Below are 25,578 nucleotides of genomic sequence, written 5' to 3'. Positions count from 1 at the left end.
CCCGTTATATACTGGTTCTTTCTTTCTTATCAAACTACACTAGGGTTGGTTTTCGATTTAACGGGGTGTTGACGCTTTTAAAATTTCAAACATTTCAGTTGCTAGCGCATATAAAACGGGATAATTATATCCTTTTTGAAGTTGGTTTTACTTTTTTTTATAAAGATACCGTTTATTTTTCCATTTTAGTTAGAAATTATTCTTATGAGTGATGATCATTCTGTAGGACTCGTTCCTGTCTGGTGAAACTGTCATGTCACTAAACATTTTTGCGCTTCGGGTATGTATCAAGTTTCAAGGTTTGGATCTGAAGCTATCAAGATTTGAGGAGTTGGACCTCGTGGAACCCATCATCAGAACTAGATCTTAATACAAATGTTCCTTCAGAGCTTTTTTTTTTATACTACGTCGGTGGCAAACAAGCATACGGCCCGCCTGATGTTAAGCAGTCTTCGTAGCCTATGTACGCCTGCAACGCCAGAGGAGTTACATGCGCGTTGCCGACCCTAACACTCCTCTCCCTCGAGCTCTGGCAACCTTACTCACCGGCAGGAACTTACTTGCTTAACGAACATAACGAAGAGGACAAATCGCCACAATTGAAATATGCGTTGTTAAAATCCCGTTCTGGTTATCATCAGCAGTTCCACTTCATCAACTGGGACTGTTTTGGATAAAAATGCTTGGTTTATTGATGAAAATACTAAAATCGCTATTTAGATTTGAGGAGTTCCCTAAATTCCTCACGGATCCCATCATCAGAACTGGGTTTTAACAAAAATGGGACCAGCTTGGGAATATACATTCAAACAAAAAATTATAATTCTAAATAGGTTCAGAAATGACGGAGTTCTGAGGTAACATACATACAAAATAAAAAAAATACTTGCACTGCCCGTGCTATCAAAATCTTTGCAAACTTATCTCGGTCTGACTATTTAGGGGCCTACTGATCAGTCCGCCGGACGATATCAGCCTGAAAATGAAAATGAAAATTTATTAATAACATTAGGTTACAGGTCAGGGATGTATAAAATTTTAAATTCGTACAGTATCAATATACACAGTATATTACACATTTAATTTGTATGTCACAATTATAAGTACATTTTTATTTTTATAGTTAATTTTATTTAGGTACATCAATAATTTCACTGGAAAAATATTCTTCTATGTCATAAAATGGTGATTTTAGTAACCAGTGTTTTAATCTACTTTTAAAATTATGGAAGGAAGGTGCATCCTTGATACTTTTAGGTAGGTGGTTGTATATACGTGGGCCAAGTACATAGGCTGATCGTCCACTTTTCGCTAACTTATGTGGCACAGATGCGAGGCAGCCCGCGATAGCATAAAAATTTGACAGTTCCGAATAACTGACAGGCCGATATCGTCCGGCGGACTAGTAATCAGTGGGCCTGGGCCCCTTTACAATCGACATTATACGACAAATCCATTTAAGACGAAAATAAGACCTACTTGGCAAGTAATGCTAGTAAATACGCAATATCAAATCTATTAGTGGTCCATCACCTTAAAATTAGCAGCATTATATAAACTTTAAATGTCTCTATTTAAGTTTAAATTCACTGAAGATTGCAAGAGAGGAACAGTTCGCTACAATGGCGATAGGATTGTAAGTTTTCAGCAGATACACTATATTATTTTGCGTTTCTTGAATTCCCAATAAATTAGGCATTCTTTTCTTGACAAGGTTTTGACCCGCTTGATACCGTACGCTGGGTATTACACCGTCATGTTACTATTTTTTCATACAATGAGTTGTGACTCTCTAGGTATGTAACTATGTACCTAGTGTCCTAGGCTATATAAAAAAACAAACACACCAACACTTTTTTTTTCTTTTTCTGTTTGGAATTTGTTGTTCGATCTGGCTGGATTGTGACCTGTTTGCAGCCTGATTTTGACCGGCTTGCTGGCCTTTGGCACGTACTGGACCACCAGGTACCTGATCTCGGCGGCGGATCATAGCACTACCACGACTACTGTCTCGCCAAACGACGACAGTATACTACGCTTGATATTTAACAAGTCGTGAGTATAGTTTTATTTAAGTCTGCACTAAATAAATAAAATAAAAAAAACATTAGTTTTTACTTTTTGAAAGTAGATGCTGAAAAGCATTTTTTATTAAAGCGGTACCGTAAGGTATCAAATGAATTAAATCTAAATACCTACTACCCAAATACGAAAAACATGTTAATTTCCTTTTAAATTTACCTAATTACCTACACCAGCCGGGCTAGCACATGATTGGCGCGAGAGTATCTCGCCGCGACATAGACTACCCGTCCCTCTTTAATTCATACGGTTAGTAAAAGACGGGTAGTCTATCTCGCGGCGAGATACTGTCGCGCCAATTATGTGCTCGGCCTACTGCACTTATTAAAAGTTCTGATACACGACAATTAAATTATGAAATTTGAAATTGATTAATTCGACAGAATGTTGTAGAATCCGAATGCTTAAAATTTCGTAGCACTAGAAAACTGAAAGGAGTAAATTAATCAAGAGTTTTAATTGGCATAAACGCTAAACAACATTGTAAATTTCGCTTTTATTAAGTAGGTATGTCTGCGTTTTGGCTTTGTGTCTCGATGGTTTCTTAATACTTTTTATTAATAATATTTTAAGATATTCACCAACGATTCCAATGATTTTTGTTAACAACCCTGGTGGATTGTAGTTACCATACCAAACTTAAATGCGAGAGAAGAAAATTTTGGCGGAAAACGAAGTTTTATTTAAAAAATATATAATTATTGCTCAATATTTTTTTAGATTGTGTGATGTTTATTTATATTTATAATTATTTATTACAGTGGTTGACATCGGCATCAGCTGTCCCGCGTCAACTTTCATACTTAGCGGACTCACGAGGAAGGCATTTATCGTTGCAACTTATTAATGCTTAAATACTTAGTCAAATTGTATTTATTAGGTTCTTTTTTCATTTAATTTTAATTTGAACCGGATGTATCAGCAAGACGAAGTGCCTGCTTTTTTTGATGTTTCATATTTGCAACATGATTCCAGTCCCAGGAGAGCGGCAACTTTAAACACCTTTTCTTGATTTGACTATCAGTGTGTTTTGCTCAAACAAGTTACAAAGAAATCTAACTCTGACTACCTAGGAACATTTTTGTTTATCCAATCCCTTTATCCAATGTACCTACATGTGATATAAATTCTATCTAAAATAACTTGAACAAATTACATGCTTCATTAATCGGAAAATTATGCGTGAAGATAAACGCGACGTGGAACTATGAATGTATTTAGTTTTAAAATTCTAATTCGATTTTTGTAAGTTAGGGTACCATAAAACCACACCATTATAGTCTATTGCCACAACTATGGCCCACAAGTTCAATACGTAATTAAGTATCAAAACCAATGTCCTTTTTCGTATTTTCCGAGTTATTTCTCTTATTTATGAAAATGTTTTATCCTCTGAAATGCGTCATTCAAATAATAACTAGTCACGCCTAAATAAAGGTATCCGAGTTAATTTTGGCCATAGTTGGGAGATTTTAGACTATAGTTGGGTGGTTTTACGTTAATATAGGTAATATAAATAAGTTTATTGACTTGGTGTGATTACATTTACTTTTTGTATCGTTATTTTTATACGATGTAGTAAGTAAATATAGAGTTTGAATACGTTACAATTTTTTCATTTCTATTATTTGAAAAGTGGGTCGTTGTTTATCTAAACAGAGGATTGAAATGATGTTATTCTTTCCCTATGTGGCGTATTCCGCTTTGTCTCTGTCTGTACCTGTGTATATCCCCACCAGGAATAATTAGAAATTGTTGTAATTCTATTTAATTCACCTTTGGATAGATTTTAATCAGGCTGTTTTTTACCGTTAACGTACCTAAATATGACTATGTCATTTAAGAAAACTATAGTAGATTGTTAACCAAGGGAGGGAGGGAAGGGAGAGTTTGGCGCTCGATCGCGGTGGCCGTTTAAGAAGTGTAACACTCTTACGGTAGATGTCGCTAGGGTCCCCTAGACCCATATAGTGGGAAGATTTGCTGACTATGGATGAGGTCTTGGTGGCTCAGTTGGCAGAGCGCTGAAGTATCGATCCAGAGGACGTGAGTTCAAGTCTCACCCAAGGCAGTAATTTTTCCACTTTTAAATTTATTCTAAGCTTAGTTTTTTTTTCATACAAAAAAAAATGTCATAACTCCTCTCTTTTTTTGGTGCTACGGGTCAAATTGATTCAAATTGCCTAAAGATCAATCGTACCGATTTTCATACTTTCAACACCATATGCAGCATTTTAGTGAATTTCGGGGTGTACCGCTAGGACTATGAATGAACGAATAATATTTATTTCAGGACAAGTCCCATATTATGACATTACAATTATAAATAATATAATTACATATCAAAAAATAAAGTAACATTATGAACAAGTCAACCTTAAAAAACTTAGAAAATAATAACCTACATACCTACGTCCACGTGGAGCGCGAGACATGGAGCTGCGTCCATCGATGCATCAGCGCGGAATCCCAGCGGTCCGCGAACGCGCTCAGGATCCCGTTGGTGCTGCAGCGAACTCGGGCTAGCAGGGAGGCGCACCGCTTGTGCATTATGGCAGCAAAATCATCGGGTGGCGCTTCCGCAAACATACCCGACGCACGACAGTGCCGCGGCAACCCCAACAGAACCCTAAACGCGTTATTATATTGGACTCGCAAGTTGCTATACTCGCTATATGCCCGCTGCGTAAAATTGACCCACAGGCCGCATGTATAAAAAGATTGGCAAAATGTCTTGAACAGAGTAATTTTCACAGGCTGTGAGCATCTTGCGATGTTTCATCGGACAGCCAGCCACCTGCGCTCCCTCTCCACGTCACAGATATCTTTTAAGTCCTCCGTCCTATATCTATAGTGGTATAAAACGAGTTACCGCTGATAAATCATAAGTTGTGAGGACCGACTCACCGACTTAATTTCATTCAATTTCAATGTTTAATTTTACAACTTTGTTAACCGATTACATGATTTTTAAACGAAATAGTGACTACTTGTAAAAACACAAATTAAAATATTTTCATAAGAAAGTAATTTAATTTGTTTTCAGTGATTGATTTTTGTTAGATAGTAGTTTAAAAATAAACTAAGTAAAATAAGCCCTGTATTCATAAAACTTACCGAACCTTTGTTAAATTCTATCCCTTCCTAACAAATACAAATGTTATGATGACGGATAACGACAAACGATTATCAAGGACTTGATAGACTTTAGGTAATTTTCGAATTTAATAGAATTTAAACTGTTGTGAGACATACTAACATTAAAATACATTACATTACATTACAATTTTTAGGTAATTTAAAATATAATTTGCAAGTAAACATAATGTTTACATTATAATATAATAAAAAAATACTATAATCCAGTAGTAACATTTTAATCTTTTTATGACTACGTATGTGACGACAGACATAGCACATTTGGGGTTCTATCTAATTAAATCCCAAGAAAAGTCTGCAACGATTTTGATAGCATACGCATTGCAAGTGTTATTTATACGTCATAGAAGTGTGACGTTTAAAATAACACTTGCACTGCGTGTGCTATCAAAATCGTTGCAGACTTGTCTTGGTCTAACTCTATTATTTATTACATATTTGCATTAGGCACTTTCTGCCATCTATCTACGAAAAGGTAAGATATCTATACATGGAAAAACCATATGCCTTTCTCTATCTGTCGCAATTAAACCCTCACTGTAACATTGACTTACCTGACTTAACTAGTTTCGCTTGGAAATCCGCGATGGCGTACTTTATCGGGCTGTGTGCCTCACCTTGGGCCATAGTGGCCCGATTTACTTCAACTCAGGTGCCACTGACCGCCACCAGCTATTTGAGTAACGTAAAACAGCAGAAAGTTCGGAAAGTCTAGCATATCACTGGACGCGAGATGTTCGAGTGAGTGTATTTGCTTAACTTTCCTGACGTGTCTCGTATTTTGTATTTTGATCTAACAACAGTGAGATAATTGTGACAAATGTGATCATTGTTGTCCTACTCTTTCTAAAACAAATAAATATCACGTAAGCACCAAAGATAGATATAACTCCGTAATAGATGGATACAGTCTAAGGAAAAAACGTGCCTCGAAAATCACGAAAATTTGATTCTCGATCAGATGGCGCCACTAGCTTTGGCCTACTCTCGTATAGAGGGCGTTGACGGTTTCGTTTGTTATTTATAATTTTAAAGCATATCAGTGAAAGAACATGGGTCAAAATCATATAAAAATAATTAATGCAAATAAAAAAAAAAAATTATCCATATTTAAATACATTTTAACGTATTTTTATAAATCTTCATGTTTAGTTTTAAAGTATGTCGATAGATGGCAGTGAACTTACAGTGGTTACAAAATTTACTATGACAGTACCGCTCTATCTTATTATACCCTCTTTGTAAGCACTTTGCGTCATGTATAAATACGTCTATTGCCCATTAGATCTGAAAATAAATTAATAATCGTCAGTCCAATTGGAGCAGGTAAATGCCCTGTACGCGGGTTGCGAAGAACAACCAACTTCAACGATAATTAAAGAAACAATTATGGCGGACATCGGAGTGTAAGTACTTTATAATTTATAATTAAAATTATTGACAAGCAAGGTTTGCTTAGGTTAGAAGAACATAAAAAAACCGGCCAAGTGCGAGTCGGACTCGCGCACGAAGGGTTCCGTACCATTACGCAAAAAACGGCAAAAAATCACGTTTGTTGTATGGGAGCCCCACTTCAATATTTATTTTATTCTGTTTTTAGTATTTGTTGTTAAAGCGGCAACAGAAATATCATAGTTCATGAGATTCAGCCTGGTGACAGACAGACAGACGGACAGTGTGGAGTCTTAGTAATAGGGTCCCGTTTTCAACCTTTGGGTACGGAACCCTAAAAATTATTGTCTAGGAACACGTCCATAACACCGTATGTAAGTGTTCTAAATAACTATCTGACTTGAAAACAAACAAAAAATTGTTTTGTAAAGATTTACTTTTTCTTCGAACTTGGTCGGACACACTACCCGTGACCCGATTGTGAGCTTAATAAATCAGTCAATAAAAAAAAATTGCTTTTTAATATGAAAATGATATGAACTCTCTAATTGCAGGATAATGTTCATAGCAACAGCGATGTACGGAGTTGTATTATACATGTGCGGTATGCCACGTTCAAATGAAGTGACGAGTCTTTCAGGCGACCTAACAATACCCGACCCAGTTCCATTTTCAGAATTATTGGGTAAATATGAGAAAGAAAATTATACAGTGGACGATCTGGAGAGGAAACTTGTCAATCTGAGTTTAAAATCTACGGATGATGAAATAATGTCCCTGACAAGCAAAGGTATAAATAAATCCATTTCCATAGTTTACGAGGTTATCATCTCATTTTCCATAATAATTTTAGGATAAAATATAAAATTGATCAATACATACTTATGTACATCGCCTTTATCACCACAATGGCAGTTCTATAAAGTTTTTCGACATTGTTTGTTGTTTTTTTTTCTACAATGCATTTGAATTTTCTGTGCTACGCCCATATTTCTGCTTTCGTGACAATTAAATTAAATACGGTATGTCGTGACAATACAATGAAACAGTTAAACAAAAAGATGATATTTGTAGGTAAAAACCTATATAGTAGCGAATACTTCATTAGGATACACCACATACATATTTTAAGGTACACACTACACAGTACTATACTTAGGGCCGTCCACACTCATGCGTGAATCACGGCGCGAAGCCGTGAACGCGAAGTATGGCGTCGATTTCACACATTGTTCACGACTTCGTGCCTTGTTCCAATGAATCTACCCGTCCATTTAGGTAGATAGGTATTTACAAGGTATTTACCGGGTTACCTGGTTGGATAAATTGGGTAAATACCCGCGACCCATTTCTACTTGTTTCCCATTTTTGTCGGTTTTTAAGGCGAACTTGTATGAAATAATAGAAAATGAATCAGAGAATGTTCAAAATAGGGTAAGACCTCCAGTGAATGAACACTTAAGCAATTATCCAAGTTTGAAAAATCATTTCTCAGCATATCAAAAATTTAATCAGCATTAAAAAACGTTTTTAACACAAAAACCGTTTCCAGCTCTATTTTAGTAGGTATAGCGAAAACGTTCATATCTTTTTATCCCGCCTATATTGATTTCAAATTGATTAAAATATAATAAAATAATGGTTATTCACCAATAACACAGAAACCTGTATCTTTAAATCAAGAAACAACGTGCATATTTTGATGAAAGAAGGTCAGGCTCAGCAAATAATGCATAAAATAATAAACTTGTCATTACATTCTTCGTGGTTACATTAGTCATACATAGAATTAGTAGAAATCTAATAAATGAACAAGCTAAATTTTGTATTATTCATACATAGGCATGAAAAATATAGTAAATGGACTATAGAAATTTGGTTTGTTCCAATACTGGCTGAATACATCAGAAGCGTTTTCTATGTAGAATCACAAAAAACAAGCTCAATAGGTACCATTTCGTTTACATATAAATTTAGAAAAAAAAACTAGACACCAATAAAAGAACACAACGTTCATTTACTGGTTTTAGAACATTTGAAAAGCCAGTAATCGAACTATAAAAAATAAAGAATTCATCGCATAATAAGCCGACAAAGTGTACATTTATAGAAGGTTTAGCTCTTAATCTTACCAAATAACTAAACTTTGTATAGGTAAACATTAAATAAGCACTTCATACTCGTATGTTGCTCCAAACGTACACTGTTCTTATCTGGGATCTAATTTTTCCACACAAAACTTTCTTGAAACGCCAGTCACATTCAAACTGGTCGAAAATAAATTTATCACGGGTTGCCATTGCATAGGAAATAGTTGTTAATAAGAAAAACAATACGACAAGTGGTAGAAATTGCTATATTTCTTTTTTAGACAAAAAACGTGATTTTGTTTATTCACTGGGGGGTGTTCATTCATTGGAGGGTTTCTTGCCCTAGGTTCCTTGCAGTTAATTTCGTCCATCTTCAAACCCTGGCGCGAACTTGACTGCGAAATCGCCGTAAATTTCTGCTAGTTTAGAGTTATACGTCAACGTCGCCATAAGTTCACGTTCACTCCGCGTAGTCGCCCCGTTATTCACGCATTTTACTAATCTTTTCATGTATGAACTTCGTAGTTCTAATTGTAAGAAATTTAAATCCTGTCTACTTAAAAAATTAGTTATCAACTTATCACGTTAACAACAATATCTCGTCATTCGTTTTAGGTATACATATGTTTTTCATGCATCTGCGTTTGTTTTTAGGTATCTGCGTTTTTATTACCTAATTGTGTACAAGTAACAAGAGGGGCTTTATTTTTTACCTATAAGTAGGTGCTTACTTATGTACTTGTAGGTATTATGTTAGAAATAGTAAATGAAATAAAACAAAATTTGTAAATTAAAAGTAAACTCAACTTTAATTTAAATTTACAAGAAGGTACGAAATGTTAGCGCCACATCGCTTGTGATGTTACATCATTATAATAATAGTCCTACTTAAACATTATGTTCCCGCAATACAATATAAATACGGAAATGCCTTTAAAGCCTTTTATTAAGTACCGATTGAACACTGATACGTGATGTCGTTTTATATACTGTATATCAATTTCAGACTGTTACTTTCTATCAAAATTTACGAAAGGATCAGGGAAATATTTCAGTCGACCTCCGATGAGCCTTTTATTCATCACGGTCAAAAAAAAATAGAGCAGAAATGATTTATCATTATCGTTACTTTCCTGTGACAAAGTAAATATATGCTCGGCTGCCGCTAACTAACTACATCTTCATATAAAATTGCCTAAGCTTCTTAAACATAATTTTATTGTTTACTTGGATATAGTTTGCGAGTGGGCTCTGCTCTGAGGATTTGCGGGTGGCGGAAGCTTACACCAATCGCGTGGTCGTAGAGAGGCAGCAGGTGTTCGCTGTGAGCTGTGATCCTTGGAGCTCGCGTGCAGACTGTATTAATATATCCGATTGAAGTATCGGAATAATCCCTCAGAACGTATTGTAAATAAGTTCACGTACAATATGTTACAAGAACTATTTTAATTTAAATATAGTCATGATTTTAAAAATCAGTCATATTTGTATTATCTTACATCAAAATAATTGTGATGCTATAAAAAAGAATACGAGTGGGTACTATATTAAATACTTATAAATTTACGAATTTAGATAGACTTACATAAATGCGTTGGCCTGGCATGTTTTCATTTGGTAGAGCGATATATTTGAGATATTAAAAAAACTCAAAAAAATTACATTCACAACAGTTGTAAAGTTAAATAATACATATTTTGTTTAAATAATCAAGAACTGTCGTGAGTATTCACGAGCATATTCATTTTAGGCCATATCACGCCATGACATATTTATATTTCACAAAAGCAATATGTAAACTAAGTATTAATGGATGTAAGCAATATTTATTTGATGTTTATTTACTTATCCAAAAAATAAAAATGGATACATCGAAAATTACGCACAATACACGGCCGTGAAGCAAGTTCATTCCAAAGGTTGCTCAATTAACTGTATGTAAATACATCAATAACACGGCCGCAGTGATTGTCGAAACAGCGATTGACTAGCAAACCATTGTCATGTCATGTTGTACGTTTTCTTAAAAGTCAAGGTTTATTGTACGTGCTTTATGATAGGTATTTATTATATGGCCGTGAAGACAAACGAGACACGACCTTAAAATTAAGTGTAACAGGTCCTCATGCTTAAGATGTTTATGGGCTCGCTCGACAGGCGGCTGCGTTTTATCAACACAATACTTATAAGACAAAACTTGTCAAACGAATTGCTTCTGATAGAACCGCACCCTTTAGCAAGAGTTGTTTTACGGTCGAAGTACTTGACGTTATAAATAAATGCCATTTTCCTATGTTAAAATTTTAATCTTGATTGTCAATTTGAAAGTATTTTTGCAAACGGGAACCAACCCACACCAAATACTCAATCAAATGTTAACTACATTGTTTTAACATTAAGGTTCGATTTTCAATGAGAATTTCGTGTGGGTTGGTTCCCGTTTGCAAAAATACGTCCATTTTATAACTCTTTTAATACCATCTACTTAATGAAAATCCTAAATCTACTAATTCTTACATCCTAATATACCTACCGTTAATGTGCGTTTCAATTTATACTAAATTCTCAGGTACTTCTAGATGACCTATCTTTGTTGTTTTTTGCTTTTTGAATGGATGCCGTCCATGCCTTTTCCGAACGGAGTTTTTGAATTCGTTGTCAGGTAGTAAGAGCCCTGTGCACTGAAATCAAACAAATAAAAATTACAATTAGTGTATTTGATTGCTGATTCGAATGCCTCCTCCTTGTCGTCTACATAAACATGTTACAGCCATGAGCACTATTGATTTGTATGACCATGTAATATCTAAACGACATTAACGAAGATTAATGTGTTGGTTCTGCGCTATTTTTCTATGTTGTTTTATTGTATGCCTTATTCAGCCCATTCGTAGATTAGTGCTAACTAAGCAAAAAGTTAAGGATTGTATACAGTTAATTGGTACCAAATGAAGCGTTAAAAATAACAAGGATATCGGCAGAAAACCAGTGACGTTGTTATCAATGAAACAATATTTTAATTATTATGTCTTTTTTAAGGACTCGGCTATTATTGCCCCTAAGGCTCATAAGGAGGTTAGTGTATAGCGGTGCGGCTGTGTTACTGTAAAGGTTACTGGTAAGGCTATTGAGCTTACCTCGTATCGCAGTTTTCGCCCATGTAGACCATTCCCACTTCGGGCGTGGGGTTGTCGCGGAACTTGTGGTAGGACTCTGCAGGGGATGCTGGGAACGCCTCCGGGTTCCGGATCGACTCTGCGTAGAAGCGCCACGACCTCCAGTGACTGCATAAATCTGAAAATATTAATCATCATTTTTTTGTCATTATTATGAATAAAATGTATATTCTCTATTTCCGTATAATTTTCGCTGTGCATAAGTTTTTCCATAATCGATACCACAAAATATTTGTAAGACATTAAATTCGGCTTAGAGACTAGTTGGAGGGTGCCCAAGTCATTGACAAGAGGTACCCTTAAGGCCGTAGCGCGTGACAATCGGCGACATATCCTATTGTATGCGCATGCGAGGTAAGCGAATCCCACAGCGTGTCATAAACGCGATGAGGGTAAACCGCTTGTTTTTAATGGGTAGTCTGACATGGTCATGAGTCACATCACCGCTCCCGCCCCCGAATACGGGTTGTATCCTTCAAGCAAATGCTTGAATCGTACATTTCTAAATAAGCCAGTGGTTCCCAAAGTTGACTGGGCTCCAATCCACTTAAAAAAACTGACAAATTCGCCACCTCTTGGCCGTCTTAAAAAGGGGCATAAAATATTTTGGTAACGCACAGATTCCCTAGTAGTTTCAGGGCCCACTTAATCGCGACCCATAATTTGGGAAATGCTGCTTAATTAGGTATCCGTTTGCTAAATAATTGATGCATATGTACATTTCTTGACTCGTGCAGTATGTACTTACTATCATCAGAGAGCGGTATGGGCGCGAACCTCGGGCAGCCGGGCTGTATGCTTTTGCCGCCGTTGGGCCAGAAATCCGCGGTTCCCGTGCGCACGGGCGCGCCGTAGCCGCCGGCGTCCGTGTGGATCACGTCCACGAATTCAGCGTCCTTGGCGCTCACGTGCTCCATCATTACGCCATCGGGGTAAAACGCTGGAAAGGCCGGATCGAGAGCGGTTAATCTAAAACAAAATATTGCGTCTATGAATGGTTTCAGCATGACAGATATGTTCCGTTTGTGCATAACGGATATTCGAAGCTTGTGTATTAGGTACCTAATTAATATTCGTTAACTTCGTTTTAGAGCTCCGTTTGCAATCAGCAATCACATGTGCTTTGGTATCATAGTGGGTACTGAGTAGTGTCACATATCCAGTTTCTATCTGCGACTTCCAGTAATTGGCTCAGTATTGCTATTTAAAAACTTCAATGTGTCGTTTATAGCTGTTGAAAATCCTCATATAAATAAATAATTAAATATATAAATATTACATTGGACCCAACGATGGCTGTTATCTACCGTACGGTTTGAAATAGTTTTCTAACCTTTTGACAGTTGTTTGATATTTGTTCTTGAGCTCCCTCGCCGTGTAGCCGGCGACGTGGCTGCCGAGTGAGTGCCCGATGACGTGTAGCTTTTCCCGCTGCAGTCCGGATTCTAGCAGATTGTAGATCTGCTCTGCTGCCGCTGCGCCCACCTGAAATATGTACAAGCAAACATTCATTTCCCAAGTAATTTAGCAGCTTGCGTAAATAATACATAAACTATTTTATTGTGATATTTTCGCAATGTTTTTAAGTGTTTTTTTTTTAAGTTTATGCACATTTTATTTTATAATTAATGAAAGTATATATCAATCACGATAAATCTATTATTTATTTATTTATTTAATTGAAATTGCCAAATTTCAAGTAACTGGGTGTTACTTCATATTTCTTTCCTACGTCACTGCAAGCCGGCAGAAGTCAAAACTTGAATATTAATGTTGTGCGTTGTGCATTGTGCATTTTGATATTTTTGAATGGTTAGGGAATAATTTTGCACGAATTGCTTTAATTATCATTATAAAGTACTATCATTATTATTCACAACGACGGGACTTAATCGCGTAAAATAGTTTTGAATTTACCTCCCGACGTTTCGAGGACGGCGTTGTCCCCGTGGTCTCGGAGAAGACTGGCTAAAGTTGACATCAACATCCTCTAGGCGCGCTAGTTTTTCGAACTACCCGCACTTGGTCTTGTTTATTAACTTGAACGTTTTGCGCACTAGCGATGTTCCCGGGTCGACACACAACACTCACAATATTCGATTTTTCAATTTTCGTTCAACGTTGTGAATAATAATAAGTAAAAATCGTGAAAGTTTAAATCAGTATAAAGTACTATCATTTATGTGGTAAAATACAATATTCATTTATTGCGCTATACTACACAAACAACAATTTATATTACATTAAAAATTTAACACTTCAGAACTATTACAATTATTTAACATTAAAAAGTTTATCTCTCAGAAAAATCAACTTAAATTCATAATTCCGATCAGGTCACGTGTCCGTCTTACGAATTTTCAATCTGTCCGTCACGTGACCTGTCGCGAGTTCTGTCACGAGATTAACATTCTTAAGGTGACTGTCCGTTTCCAACCGCAGCTGCACTGCTGCTCCGACACTACTGCGGCGGCCCAAACGCGTCGGTGTTATTGTCAATTTCCATAGTAAAATGAATGACGATATCGACTGCACGTAATATGGTGATTTTAACGTTTTCCCGACCGCAGCTGCACTACTGCTCCGACACGTCGGTGTTATTGTCAATTTCCATAGTAAAATGAATGACGAGACCGACTGCACGTAGCATGGCCATTTTTGCGTATTTGGTGTATTATTGCAACTGCGGCTGCAGACCGCACGTCAAATCTGTCACCTGCACTGAATTGTCTTTGATCACAGATATTAGTAGTTTTAAGCAAAGAGGATATAACCACTACGTTCTAAGGAGTTATTACACCCACGGATAAACAACCCCGATGGTACCGTCGCCATATATAGCAGATATATCGGGGCGGCCAAGGAGCTCACAGATATCTGAACACGCCTTTATTGTCAAGGCGCTAGAGTGCATGTTCAGATATATTTAGCACCTCGGTCGCTCCGACATATCTGATGGCGACTGTAGTACTACTGTAAACTTTTTTGCTAATCTATATTGAGCCATACGAGTATCACAGAGCCAGTTAGGAAACTAGAATGATAGGTCCGAAAAAGAGAGTGTCAAATTCGGAAGTTAACTATAGTCTGGCAAACCCTTCGAGCAACACCGGCTTCCGACACGTCGGAAGGGAGGAGCCCAAGCGATATCTTACCGTACAAATCGTTCTGCCATTTTTTGCGGGGGAAAACGTGCACACAGTCGCACTTCTCACTCACTACTTGCAAAATCCAATCTCTAATTAGGATTGTTAATTTTTTTTAAATGTTCTATTTCGAAAACCATTTCGAGATATTAGGTTTTTAAACAGTTTCCGACATTTGCTGCGATATAATAATCGAGGATTGAAGATATTTCAACAAACCTTTGACCTTCTCGCGAGGCTGAATATAATAATGTCACCGTATAGTAAAAGTTATCGAACCATAGTAAATAAATCCGTCACTCACGTAATTGGTAAAGATGTCATTGTCATCAATTGTCATAATAAAAAAAATCAGTTAAACCGCTAGTTTCTTACGATTTGATTTATAATTTTTAATACCTAAACAGTAGATTTTGATTGCTTAATATATCAAAAACCTTGTTTCCACTTGTGGGAATGATTTACAAAAATTATAGTCCGCGAAGACCTACGTGAAAGACGGTGTTGTCGTGAAGTAAATGTGGAATGGAATACTTCAAGTGTTACACACAATATTGCTGTGAGGATCACGTCGATGTAAGTATAAAATTAATATTATTTTACTACGAATATTTAAAAGTCCATTTTGGTGGTCGGGTCACTATTACCTATTTATTTTCTGTGATGATGTGGCCAGAATATCTAAAGACAAACCGTTTAACACAGAAGTTAAATTCAACAAACAGACATACATATATGTAACTTGCAAGCAATAAATCATATACATACAAAAATACATAGTTATATTCAAAATACAACATGAAACTGAAAAGATAATTTCTAATTTCCAGGTACCTACAAGTTGCAGTTCAAGGCTCAAGCTGCTGATATCACGATCATGGCGGACAAAACTAAAGTTAATAAAGAGTTGTGAAAAATAAAACATGTCTTATTTTTTACTTTTTTATTAATTTACGAAAAACCTGTTTCCCAAAAAAGTGTATACATTATATGTTCAACATGTTCTGCACGTAAGGTTGACATTGAGGGCTTTGTTTAGTAGCATTCAGTTGAAGTTGATTTAGGTTCTACTCTTGTTGATCCAGAAAATAATTATATAGTTTATTATTAAATCTATGCCCACGCCCAGGCACTATTCTTGCTATAACTTTACATTCTCCGCCTTCTCTAGAAATTTGTACATTATATACATCCAATAAAACTAAGGTATATAACTTAAGGCAGATTTGTGGAATCAGCTTTCACAAATTTAGCGTATTTTGAGATTATTGATTTAGGGATTCAAATAATACGACGATATTATTTATAGATTCATTAAATAAACTGTTCTTTTATTTTTTCGTAGTTTTGCGAGGATAGCTATAAGCTCGACAGGGCACGAGCGATAGAGAGGCAAATAGAATACCGAATATCCGGCAAAGTGGCCAAATACCGAATAGTTGCCGAATATTCCTGGCAACTGTAATTGTATTGTAATATATCATATTATATAATGTCGTTTATGGTGACAATTTCTCATTTTGTCATTGCAAAGCCATTCCTGAGCTAAATAAAAGAAGCAATCATTTATTTTTATTACAAGGGGCAAAGATGTTATTTAATACCTCATGGTAACATATTGATATCCAAACATACGAAACGATACAAAATTGAACCACGAGAGAAGCGAATGGTTTAAAATTTAGAATATTGACAGTTGCGGAGGTCTCAAGGCATGAGGGTTAAACAAACTGTGTTACAGTGCAACACGTAATTCTTCACACCAACACGAGGAAACCATTTATTATTCAAATTAATTTATTAAAAGTTCTTTCTATCGGCCAAGGCGAGGGAAATATCTTTCTTCATAAAGGATTTCTTGTCTCGCCCGTCAAGTTTTATATGGATGGTGCGGTCATATCATAGAGTGCCGTCGCCCATTCACACCTGCAACTGGACAATATGAAGTGTAAATTACAAATTATTTTATTCATCATACTTCACTGTTTGGTACCTAAGGAAAGTAAAATTGGCTTAATATGGATACTTAGAAAGATAAATCTGTAATATTTTGCTAACACCGAACGACTGCCTGCCCACCATTGGATAATTTTATTCTTACGTGTCGCATCGTCATCTCCAGAACCCACGAATCACTTTGCAGAAATCAATAAAAGGCCTGCTAAAAGAGCCTACCTGGCATGGTTTTGAGGGGACGTTTATTACAGACTTCTAAATCCAGCCGCACGTTTCTGACGGCCGAGTACCTATACGTGATGCAGGTGGATCAAGTGCGCACTCCCCCCGTATATATCACGAACTCCATGAGTCCCGTTTCCGTCGGATTGCTGTGTGCGGTGGTCACGCATTTAGGCAAGAGGATGGGGAAGAAAATTTCACATTGTGAACTTACCTTAATGTTAAGAATAATTTTTCCTCTGCATTAATTTTATTTGAGTAATTTGATTGTATTTCGTCAATTATTAAGTCTCATTCAATGTTGAATTGCTTTTCATTTAATCGGCAATATTATCTGAATAAAGGATCACCATTAAATATCAGATTTTTTATTAATATTGCGTAGCTGCCTTCGTCGGACTCTGACTATTGTAGAAAGGCAAACTGGTCTTCTTTTTCATGTAGCATGTAGCATTATCGTCACTCGCTTCTTCACGTAAAAAATACAAAAGTAAATTAGTATTTTATTTGTACGTATGACATTATATGACTTGACATTGACAAGCCATCAACGAACGCTATCGCGACTGCACGCCGCAACAGCCGCAGTCGTGCTGCTACAGTAGTGCGGCACCGCGTAACGTCGCAACTGCAGTGCAGCGGCAGTTACAATTGGACAGTCACCTTTAGGGTTCCGTACCCAAAGGGTAAAAACGGGACCCTATTACTAAGACTCCGCTGTCCGTCTGTCTGTCTGTCTGTCACCAGGCTGTATCTCATGAACCGTGATAGCTAGACAGGTGAAATTTTCACAGATGATGTATTTCTGTTGCCGCTATAACAACAAATACTAAAAAGTACGGAACCATAGGTGGGCGAGTCCGGCTCGCACTTGGCCGGTTTTTTTTTAAAATAATTATGTCAAGTGTAAAAATAGGTACATATATTTTTCTTATTCTTATTGCACAGTTAAACGAAATGCTAATAAGGCGGATTTAATACCATTCTCTATTAAGCAAACACTGTAACTATACCACGAGTCACTGACGGTGTGAACACTGACATAATTATACGCTAACGTCTACGTAATTTACTGTCTATACATCTCGCTCGCACTAATATGCCAACACAAGCGAGATGCATAGAAAGTAAGTTACGTTCACGCTAGCGTTTATGTAAGTGCCAAACTGGTGGTAGCTGTACTGCACCAAGTTTTCTTGCTCTATAGGCCAAGCAACAAGAAGGTATAGAGATTATAGAGGGATATGCTTGGAACATAATTTTTGACTCCGTAACTTTGTTTCGACCAATTAGAAGGTGAACATATCACAAGTCCCCGGCCGTAGGTCTTGAGTCAGGAGGGAAAGCGGGGTTTGAAGGTATCATTTTTCGGTTTTTCACATATCTTGAAAACTTTGCGTCTTAGTTACATGACTACTTACACAAAACGAAAGCTGATTAAAATTGCTACAAGTTTAGTCAAGTTTTTCGATATCTTGAATAGTTTTCGAGATACCCTCTCTTGAAAGTTTATTTGGGGCTCTCAATTTTATCTTGATATCTGTCTCTCTCTCTCTCAGTGAAGCTACTAGGCCATGTTTGGTATCGTTTTCGTATAAATCGGGCGTGCCAAATTCATTTATGGTATCACATTGACACCATTCCAAAGGAAAAGGAAAGGTTTTTATTTCGGTATGGTGTCAGTGTGATACCCTAAATGAATTCAGCATACCCCGATTTATATGAAAACGATACCAAACACGGCCTATTACTTCACTGATGTAATAGATATTAAGATTCAATTGAGAGCCCTAAATAAACTTTCAAGAGCGGATATCTCAAAAACTATACAAGATATCGAAAAACTTGACATAAGAATACTTGTAACAAATTTAATCAACTTTTATTTTGTATAAGTGGCCATGTAGCTTAGACGCCCAGTTTCCGAGATATAACCGAAAAACCGAAAAATGGGACCTTCAAACCCCCGGCCCAAGGGCTTCGGCCGGGGACTTTTGATATGTTTACCTCCTAACTAGTCCAAACAAATTAAATATATTAATAACGGGTCACACGTATTTTAAGTCGAAAAACTCTCCGCGATATATTTAATATGTCTATGTGTCGCGGAAGTTTTGTTAGTCCAAACAAAGTTACGAAATCGAAAATAGTTCCAAGCATTTCCCTCTATAACTTTTATTGAGCATTCATTTCCTGGCCTACTAGTTCCAAATATATAGTCTGTCAAGCAATTTCCGGCAGTGGAAAAAAGCGGTAAATAAAAAAATGTAGGCGGGTTATCGTCCCATAGAAGATTTTAATTTCGCGCCTCTGTCTACTGACAAATAATAATCATAATCATTCAAAGTTCAAATCAAAGATCAAAGTTGTTTGACAGGCTATAAGATAAATACTTAATAGCAATAGGTATCAGTTTATTTAAACATAGGTATAAATCCTCATATAATATGAAATACACAGACCTAGTAATAGGGACAGTACTAGTATTATGTATAGATCGAATCATATCAACTGAGCTAATGCACTTACCTGTACTAACAATGGCATTGTATTATTACAATATGCAGTAAAACAGATATTTCTGCACATCACGTATAATTTGTAAAGCACTTCCGAACACCACTAAAAAAAATCTACACATGGAATTTAAAAAAAATAATATAACCAAAACAAATTATTTTTCTGACGGTCCGCTTTCCGCACTGGTGAACTGATCTACGTGCGAAAGACAACGGCGTATAAATTTAGCTGTAGAAGGAAACAAATGGATTAATGAGATGGAGATTATAGACGATAATGGCTGTTTCAACGGGTGATAGGTGCCTAAATTTAATGCCGAATATTAGTTTCGCCTGACAATTAGGGGCAATTAGAATTTTGAAAATGCCGTAAAGTAATGCGGAATACGGATAACAGCGGCTTTACAGAACCGATTCCATAACGTTAAAAAAATATTCAAGCTCCGTAGACGATGACAATTTGCTAGTTCCTTTCCAAAGAAAACGTTCGGCCAACCAAAGCTGTACCGTAACCTATCGAACCGCGCTGTATGCGGGCTCGTGTCCTCCGTGGGTCTGCTAGTTCCTTTCTAAAGAAAACGTTCGGCCAACCAAAGCTGTACCGTGACCTATCGAACCGCGCTGTATGCGGGCTCGTGTCCTTCGTGGGTCTGATACTTGACCGCCGGCGACGACCATCCACTGCCGACTGCTCGTCGGCGGCTGCGCCCCGTCGTTGATACGGCCACCACGCACCACCGGAGCACTGCTCGACGGTGGCCTTAAAAAGGTCCTGATGCAGGCAACTACGGCCAACAAGGCCGCGGAACGACGGGAAGAAAAGCGCACTCCAAGTTATTATTGGCAACTTCAGAAGAAAACGTTTCTCTCGATTAAAAAGTTAACTTGACGGAAACAAGGAAAAAATTGAAAAAAATATTCGCGGACCACAAACAGATCTTTCCACGTCAATCTCAAAATCCATCTGAAGTCCCCCCGAAGAAAACAAATTTCTTCTTTTCGAATCAGAATTGAAATTCAAAATTCAACGCAATTGTAACCTGCCTACATCGAACATATCTCAGTCCAAAAAAGGTTCCATGTATTTTTTTAAAGCGCCATCTAACCGTACTTGCGTGAATCAATTCACACTGTACGACACGGCTAAACAAACAAGCAAACTAGACATGACAGACAAGCAAGTAGTTTCCAAAATTGACGACAGATGTAGCGTCATGCTACAAATACTATTATCTGCTTTTGTTCTCGTAGCCGCCAACTAGTTACTTACAAAATAAATTACAAGTGCATTGCATGTATATTTAATTTTTAACCTTATTCCTTGTTGAATGGGGTTAAAATGGTCTAAAAACATGTTGTAACAAATGGTTTTCTACAGAGTGCATTCGTTTTGGGTGTCGATGGTTGTAAAATGCAAATAAAGTTGTTAGCCATTTTATTTAGTTAGTGTATTTTGTAGCCTATTGTTAAAAAATAGAGTCGTCTAACCTATACTAACATGAAATAAAACTATGAAAACGGATTATATCGCGTATATTGAATTTATAATACATCCCGACGTTTCGAACTCTTTACAGCGTTCGTGGTCAACGGGTGACTGAGGAAAAATTACAAAATGCAAAAATACCCACATACTAAAATAATGAACAATCATAGACTACAAACTTTAAGGCTGGTTGTACATGCAAAATCGGTTCATAAGGCTAGTTATACACTATAATTATTTTTCAAGTAAAGATATATATATATACGCGATAAAAAACTATGCCGGCTCCAACCCTACACCACGGACCCGAGAAGATTTAATTCCCTCCTAAATTGTAGGAGGGTATCCCAATATGGGACCGGCAACAAACTCGGCGGGACACATCTTTTCAAAACATCAGAATGTCCAGCATCATCCAACACTACGGTCTCACAGTCTATGTCTCGCTTGCTCCTTTATCAGGTGGACTACAGGATCCCAAGCTGGTGGTAGAGAAAAGCCATCTTCCCTATTAAAGTTTGGATATTTCTTAATCTCAATGGCCTCGCGCAGCATTCTGGGTATGTAACGCTTCTCCTTGGCAAGAACCAGAGGCTTATCAAACTTGATTGAGTGATTGGCTTTATCCATGACATGCTCACAGACAGCAGACCTAGGTCGACGGTGCTTGACATCAGCTATGTGTTCCTTCACCCGAGTGGAAATGCTCCGTTTCGTCTGCCCGACATATGATAGGCCACACTCACAGTCCAGCCTGTACACTCCTGCAGTCTGTAGAGGGGTATTGCATTTTACAGGCCTCAGGAATTGTGACATCTTCTTCATTGGCTTGAAATATGTTTTTATAGAAGCACGCTTCAAGATGTGGCTGATCCTGTCCGTGACCCCCCTGACAAAAGGCAGAATGGCAGGCCTGCGCTCAACTGTGGAGATCTTAATGTGGGACCTCTGGTTGACCCGCGGTATCCTGAGCTCCAGGCAAACGAGCTCAGGATACCGCGGGTCAACCAGAGGTCCCACATTAAGATCCCCACAGTTGAGCGCAGGCCTGCCATTCTGCCTTTTGTCAGGGGGGTCACGGACAGGATCAGCCACATCTTGAAGCGTGCTTCTATAAAAACATATTTCAAGCCAATGAAGAAGATGTCACAATTCCTGAGGCCTGTAAAATGCAATACCCCTCTACAGACTGCAGGAGTGTACAGGCTGGACTGTGAGTGTGGCCTATCATATGTCGGGCAGACGAAACGGAGCATTTCCACTCGGGTGAAGGAACACATAGCTGATGTCAAGCACCGTCGACCTAGGTCTGCTGTCTGTGAGCATGTCATGGATAAAGCCAATCACTCAATCAAGTTTGATAAGCCTCTGGTTCTTGCCAAGGAGAAGCGTTACATACCCAGAATGCTGCGCGAGGCCATTGAGATTAAGAAATATCCAAACTTTAATAGGGAAGATGGCTTTTCTCTACCACCAGCTTGGGATCCTGTAGTCCACCTGATAAAGGAGCAAGCGAGACATAGACTGTGAGACCGTAGTGTTGGATGATGCTGGACATTCTGATGTTTTGAAAAGATGTGTCCCGCCGAGTTTGTTGCCGGTCCCATATTGGGATACCCTCCTACAATTTAGGAGGGAATTAAATCTTCTCGGGTCCGTGGTGTAGGGTTGGAGCCGGCATAGTTTTTTATCGCGTATATATATATATCTTTACTTGAAAAATAATTATAGTGTATAACTAGCCTTATGAACCGATTTTGCATGTACAACCAGCCTTAAAGTTTGTAGTCTATGATTGTTCATTATTTTAGTATGTGGGTATTTTTGCATTTTGTAATTTTTCCTCAGTCACCCGTTGACCACGAACGCTGTAAAGAGTTCGAAACGTCGGGATGTATTATAAATTCAATATACGCGATATAATCCGTTTTCATAGTTTTATTTCATGAATAACTATCGCGGTAACCGAAGACAATATTCTATACTAACATTTCAAGGCGGTTATAATCTGCTTTTACTACGAGTTAGTTATCCTAATTTGTGGTTTACCACTCAATGGTATTGTATTCTTGAGACTCTTTGAGTAAACAGGTAAGTACATTAGCTCAATTGATATGATTCCATCTATACTTCTACTATAGAAGGTATATATCTGGCTATTAAATTAAGAAGGTACACTACTAATTCTTGAGTAATTCTAGTAAGATATGAGACATTTAAATGAATCATGATTATAACGTTAATCGGTGTCCTGACTCTAAGATTAATTGCAGATTCTTGAAAAAACTACAAGTATAGGGAAAAAATAATAATGTTATAAAAACAGAACGACCGCTTACTCACTCATCGAGAAAATGAATCTAATTTTGATGTTTTTTTTTGTTAGTGACGTAATACATTACTGCCGAAGAGCGATATCATATATTCAATATTATTCATCTTCGTGAAGGTAAACTACATCCACGCTGTTACACGAGTAAGTAAACCGGCTCTTATCTTAGTAGGTTCTTACCTCAAGGAATACCTACATAACTATTCGTTTTTATGCAGTTTCTGTATTGTGACGATTCAAAATAAATGCTGCGCGTAAGAACTATTATATAATCTGTGCATCACCCACGCACATTACCTTTTTAGTGTTCCTTGCAGCGTTGACCAAGTACGAGCCATGTGACATATTAGACCAGTCCAGGAGCACGACATTGGTACTGGGCTTAGCTTCCAAGTAGGCGCTCACCATGACCTGCGGTTAAGGAAACATTTCTTATAATATAATCTACATAGTAGCAATAGTCAAGGCCGCTTTTTATTAGGGTTCCGTAGCCAAATGACAAAAAACGGAACCCTTATGGATTCGTCATGTCTGTCTGTCTGTCTGTCCGTCCGTATGTCACAGCCACTTTTTTCCGAAACTATAATAACTATACTGTTGAAACTTGGTAACTAGATGTATTCTGTGAACCGCATTAAGATTTTCACACAAAAATAAAAAATAAAACAATAAATTTTGGGGGTTCCCCATACATTTTTTCTAAACTGAATAGTTCCTTCCAAAGTAATAAAATGTGTGCCCCCCCCTGTAACTTCTAAAATAAGAGAATGATAAAACTAAAAAAATATATATGATATACAACTTCCACCGAAAATTGGTTTGAACGAGATCTAGTAAGTAGTTTTTTTAATACGTCATAAATCGTAAACCGCAATTTACCTTTCACTCACGTTTCACATAAAAAATACATTGTTTAAATTGTGTAATGTACGGAACCCTCGGTGCGTGAGTCTGACTCGCACTTGGCCGGTTTTATATTATTAGGTAAGCCACATATTATGCCATTACGAGTATGTTATCGACTAAAACTTTTTGAGTAAGGTACCTAATAGGCTAATAATAAACGACAGAATAATTATATTTTAATGCAAGTTTAACTCGGGCAGAACGTGACTCTGTAGGTACTGCGGTAAGTATGTTGAAGATATAGGGGATTCAGTTTAAAGTTAAAGTCAGATTAAATGCAAATCCAAATATTTCTATAGGTATGGGTGAATTATATATCATAGGTAGTAGGACATCAGTTTCCTTTTTTTATATCAAGTACTTAAACAATAATTCCCACATAATAGATTTCTTATAAGTCACACCATACAATCGAGGTTAAGCTTTCATTTTAAAACGAGATTCTGAATGAACATGAAATTTGACATGAACATTCAAGTAACATATATGTCAGGATACTAGTTTCCGTTGTTAGTAATTATAATAAATACAAAGAGATTATAGCGAGTAGAAGTTTTATATACAAAACTTCTACTCGGTCTATTTTCTTTGTGTAACAATTTTTAGCAACAAAGATTAGTACCAGACATAGACATATTGTTATGTAAATGATGATGCCAAAATCATGTAATTTAAGCATTATCATTTTAAAATCTGATTTTTGACGTTTAAGAAGCTTGCCTCAAAGTTTCTCGCAAGATCAAAGTTTCTCGCGACAAAAATATAAATTCTAGTTTTAACTAAATAAATTATAGTTTTGTAAATTTTGAGTTGTGAGGGCGTTTGTAACACTAATAAAATGTTCATAACATGATGATACAAAAAAAAATACAGCAGTTTTAGCGTTAACCACAGCAGCTGTCAAGTTAACAATTATTTTCCAAACGATTTGTCTTATATTAGTTAATTAAATAGGTATTTGATATATCGTTTAAGAGAAAATACATTGTTGTTATTGAATTCTGCGCTTTAAATAATATCCATTTTACTGTTTTTTTTTAAGGCAGACGTGTAAAAAGTTTACTGAAAAAAACATGTTTATTGTGTCCGACTACAATTGTGTATAACTTCAT

General features: G+C 36.9%; 1 protein-coding gene and 2 long non-coding RNA genes across 5 annotated transcripts in view; 2 read left to right on the top strand and 1 right to left on the bottom strand.

Moving 5' to 3' along the window:
- The first annotated feature begins 1,579 nt into the window (after positions 1 to 1,579).
- On the top strand, positions 1,580 to 3,653 carry LOC134742867 (uncharacterized). Its single transcript, XR_010127973.1, has 3 exons — positions 1,580 to 1,636; positions 1,918 to 2,055; positions 2,844 to 3,653. It is a non-coding gene; the product is annotated as an uncharacterized LOC134742867 (long non-coding RNA).
- A 2,859-nt stretch (positions 3,654 to 6,512) lies between these two features.
- LOC134742879 (uncharacterized) lies at positions 6,513 to 7,501 on the top strand. The gene is made up of 2 exons (XR_010127975.1): positions 6,513 to 6,647; positions 7,188 to 7,501. It is a non-coding gene; the product is annotated as an uncharacterized LOC134742879 (long non-coding RNA).
- A 2,004-nt stretch (positions 7,502 to 9,505) lies between these two features.
- The window catches only part of LOC134742746 (inactive pancreatic lipase-related protein 1-like), a 29,819-nt gene continuing 13,746 nt past the window's right edge, over positions 9,506 to 25,578 (bottom strand). For 2 of the 3 annotated variants that reach the window (XM_063675947.1, XM_063675943.1), the window contains exons 4-8: positions 23,858 to 23,971; positions 13,233 to 13,384; positions 12,648 to 12,868; positions 11,861 to 12,017; positions 9,506 to 11,404 (exon numbers count right to left, since the gene is read on the bottom strand). In XM_063675947.1, the coding sequence (XP_063532017.1) occupies positions 11,308 to 11,404; positions 11,861 to 12,017; positions 12,648 to 12,868; positions 13,233 to 13,384; positions 23,858 to 23,971 (741 nt within the window). In that variant the 3' untranslated portion in view covers positions 9,506 to 11,307. The remainder of the gene's footprint in view (positions 11,405 to 11,860; positions 12,018 to 12,647; positions 12,869 to 13,232; positions 13,385 to 23,857; positions 23,972 to 25,578) is intronic. The other variant, XM_063675936.1, reaches the window with a different exon arrangement.

The sequence above is a fragment of the Cydia strobilella genome, chromosome 1 (genome assembly GCF_947568885.1).
Source record: "Cydia strobilella chromosome 1, ilCydStro3.1, whole genome shotgun sequence".
NCBI lineage: Eukaryota > Metazoa > Arthropoda > Insecta > Lepidoptera > Tortricidae > Cydia > Cydia strobilella.
Note: the sequence above shows the minus strand (reverse complement) of the source record. Positions and strands in the feature narration are given on the sequence as shown.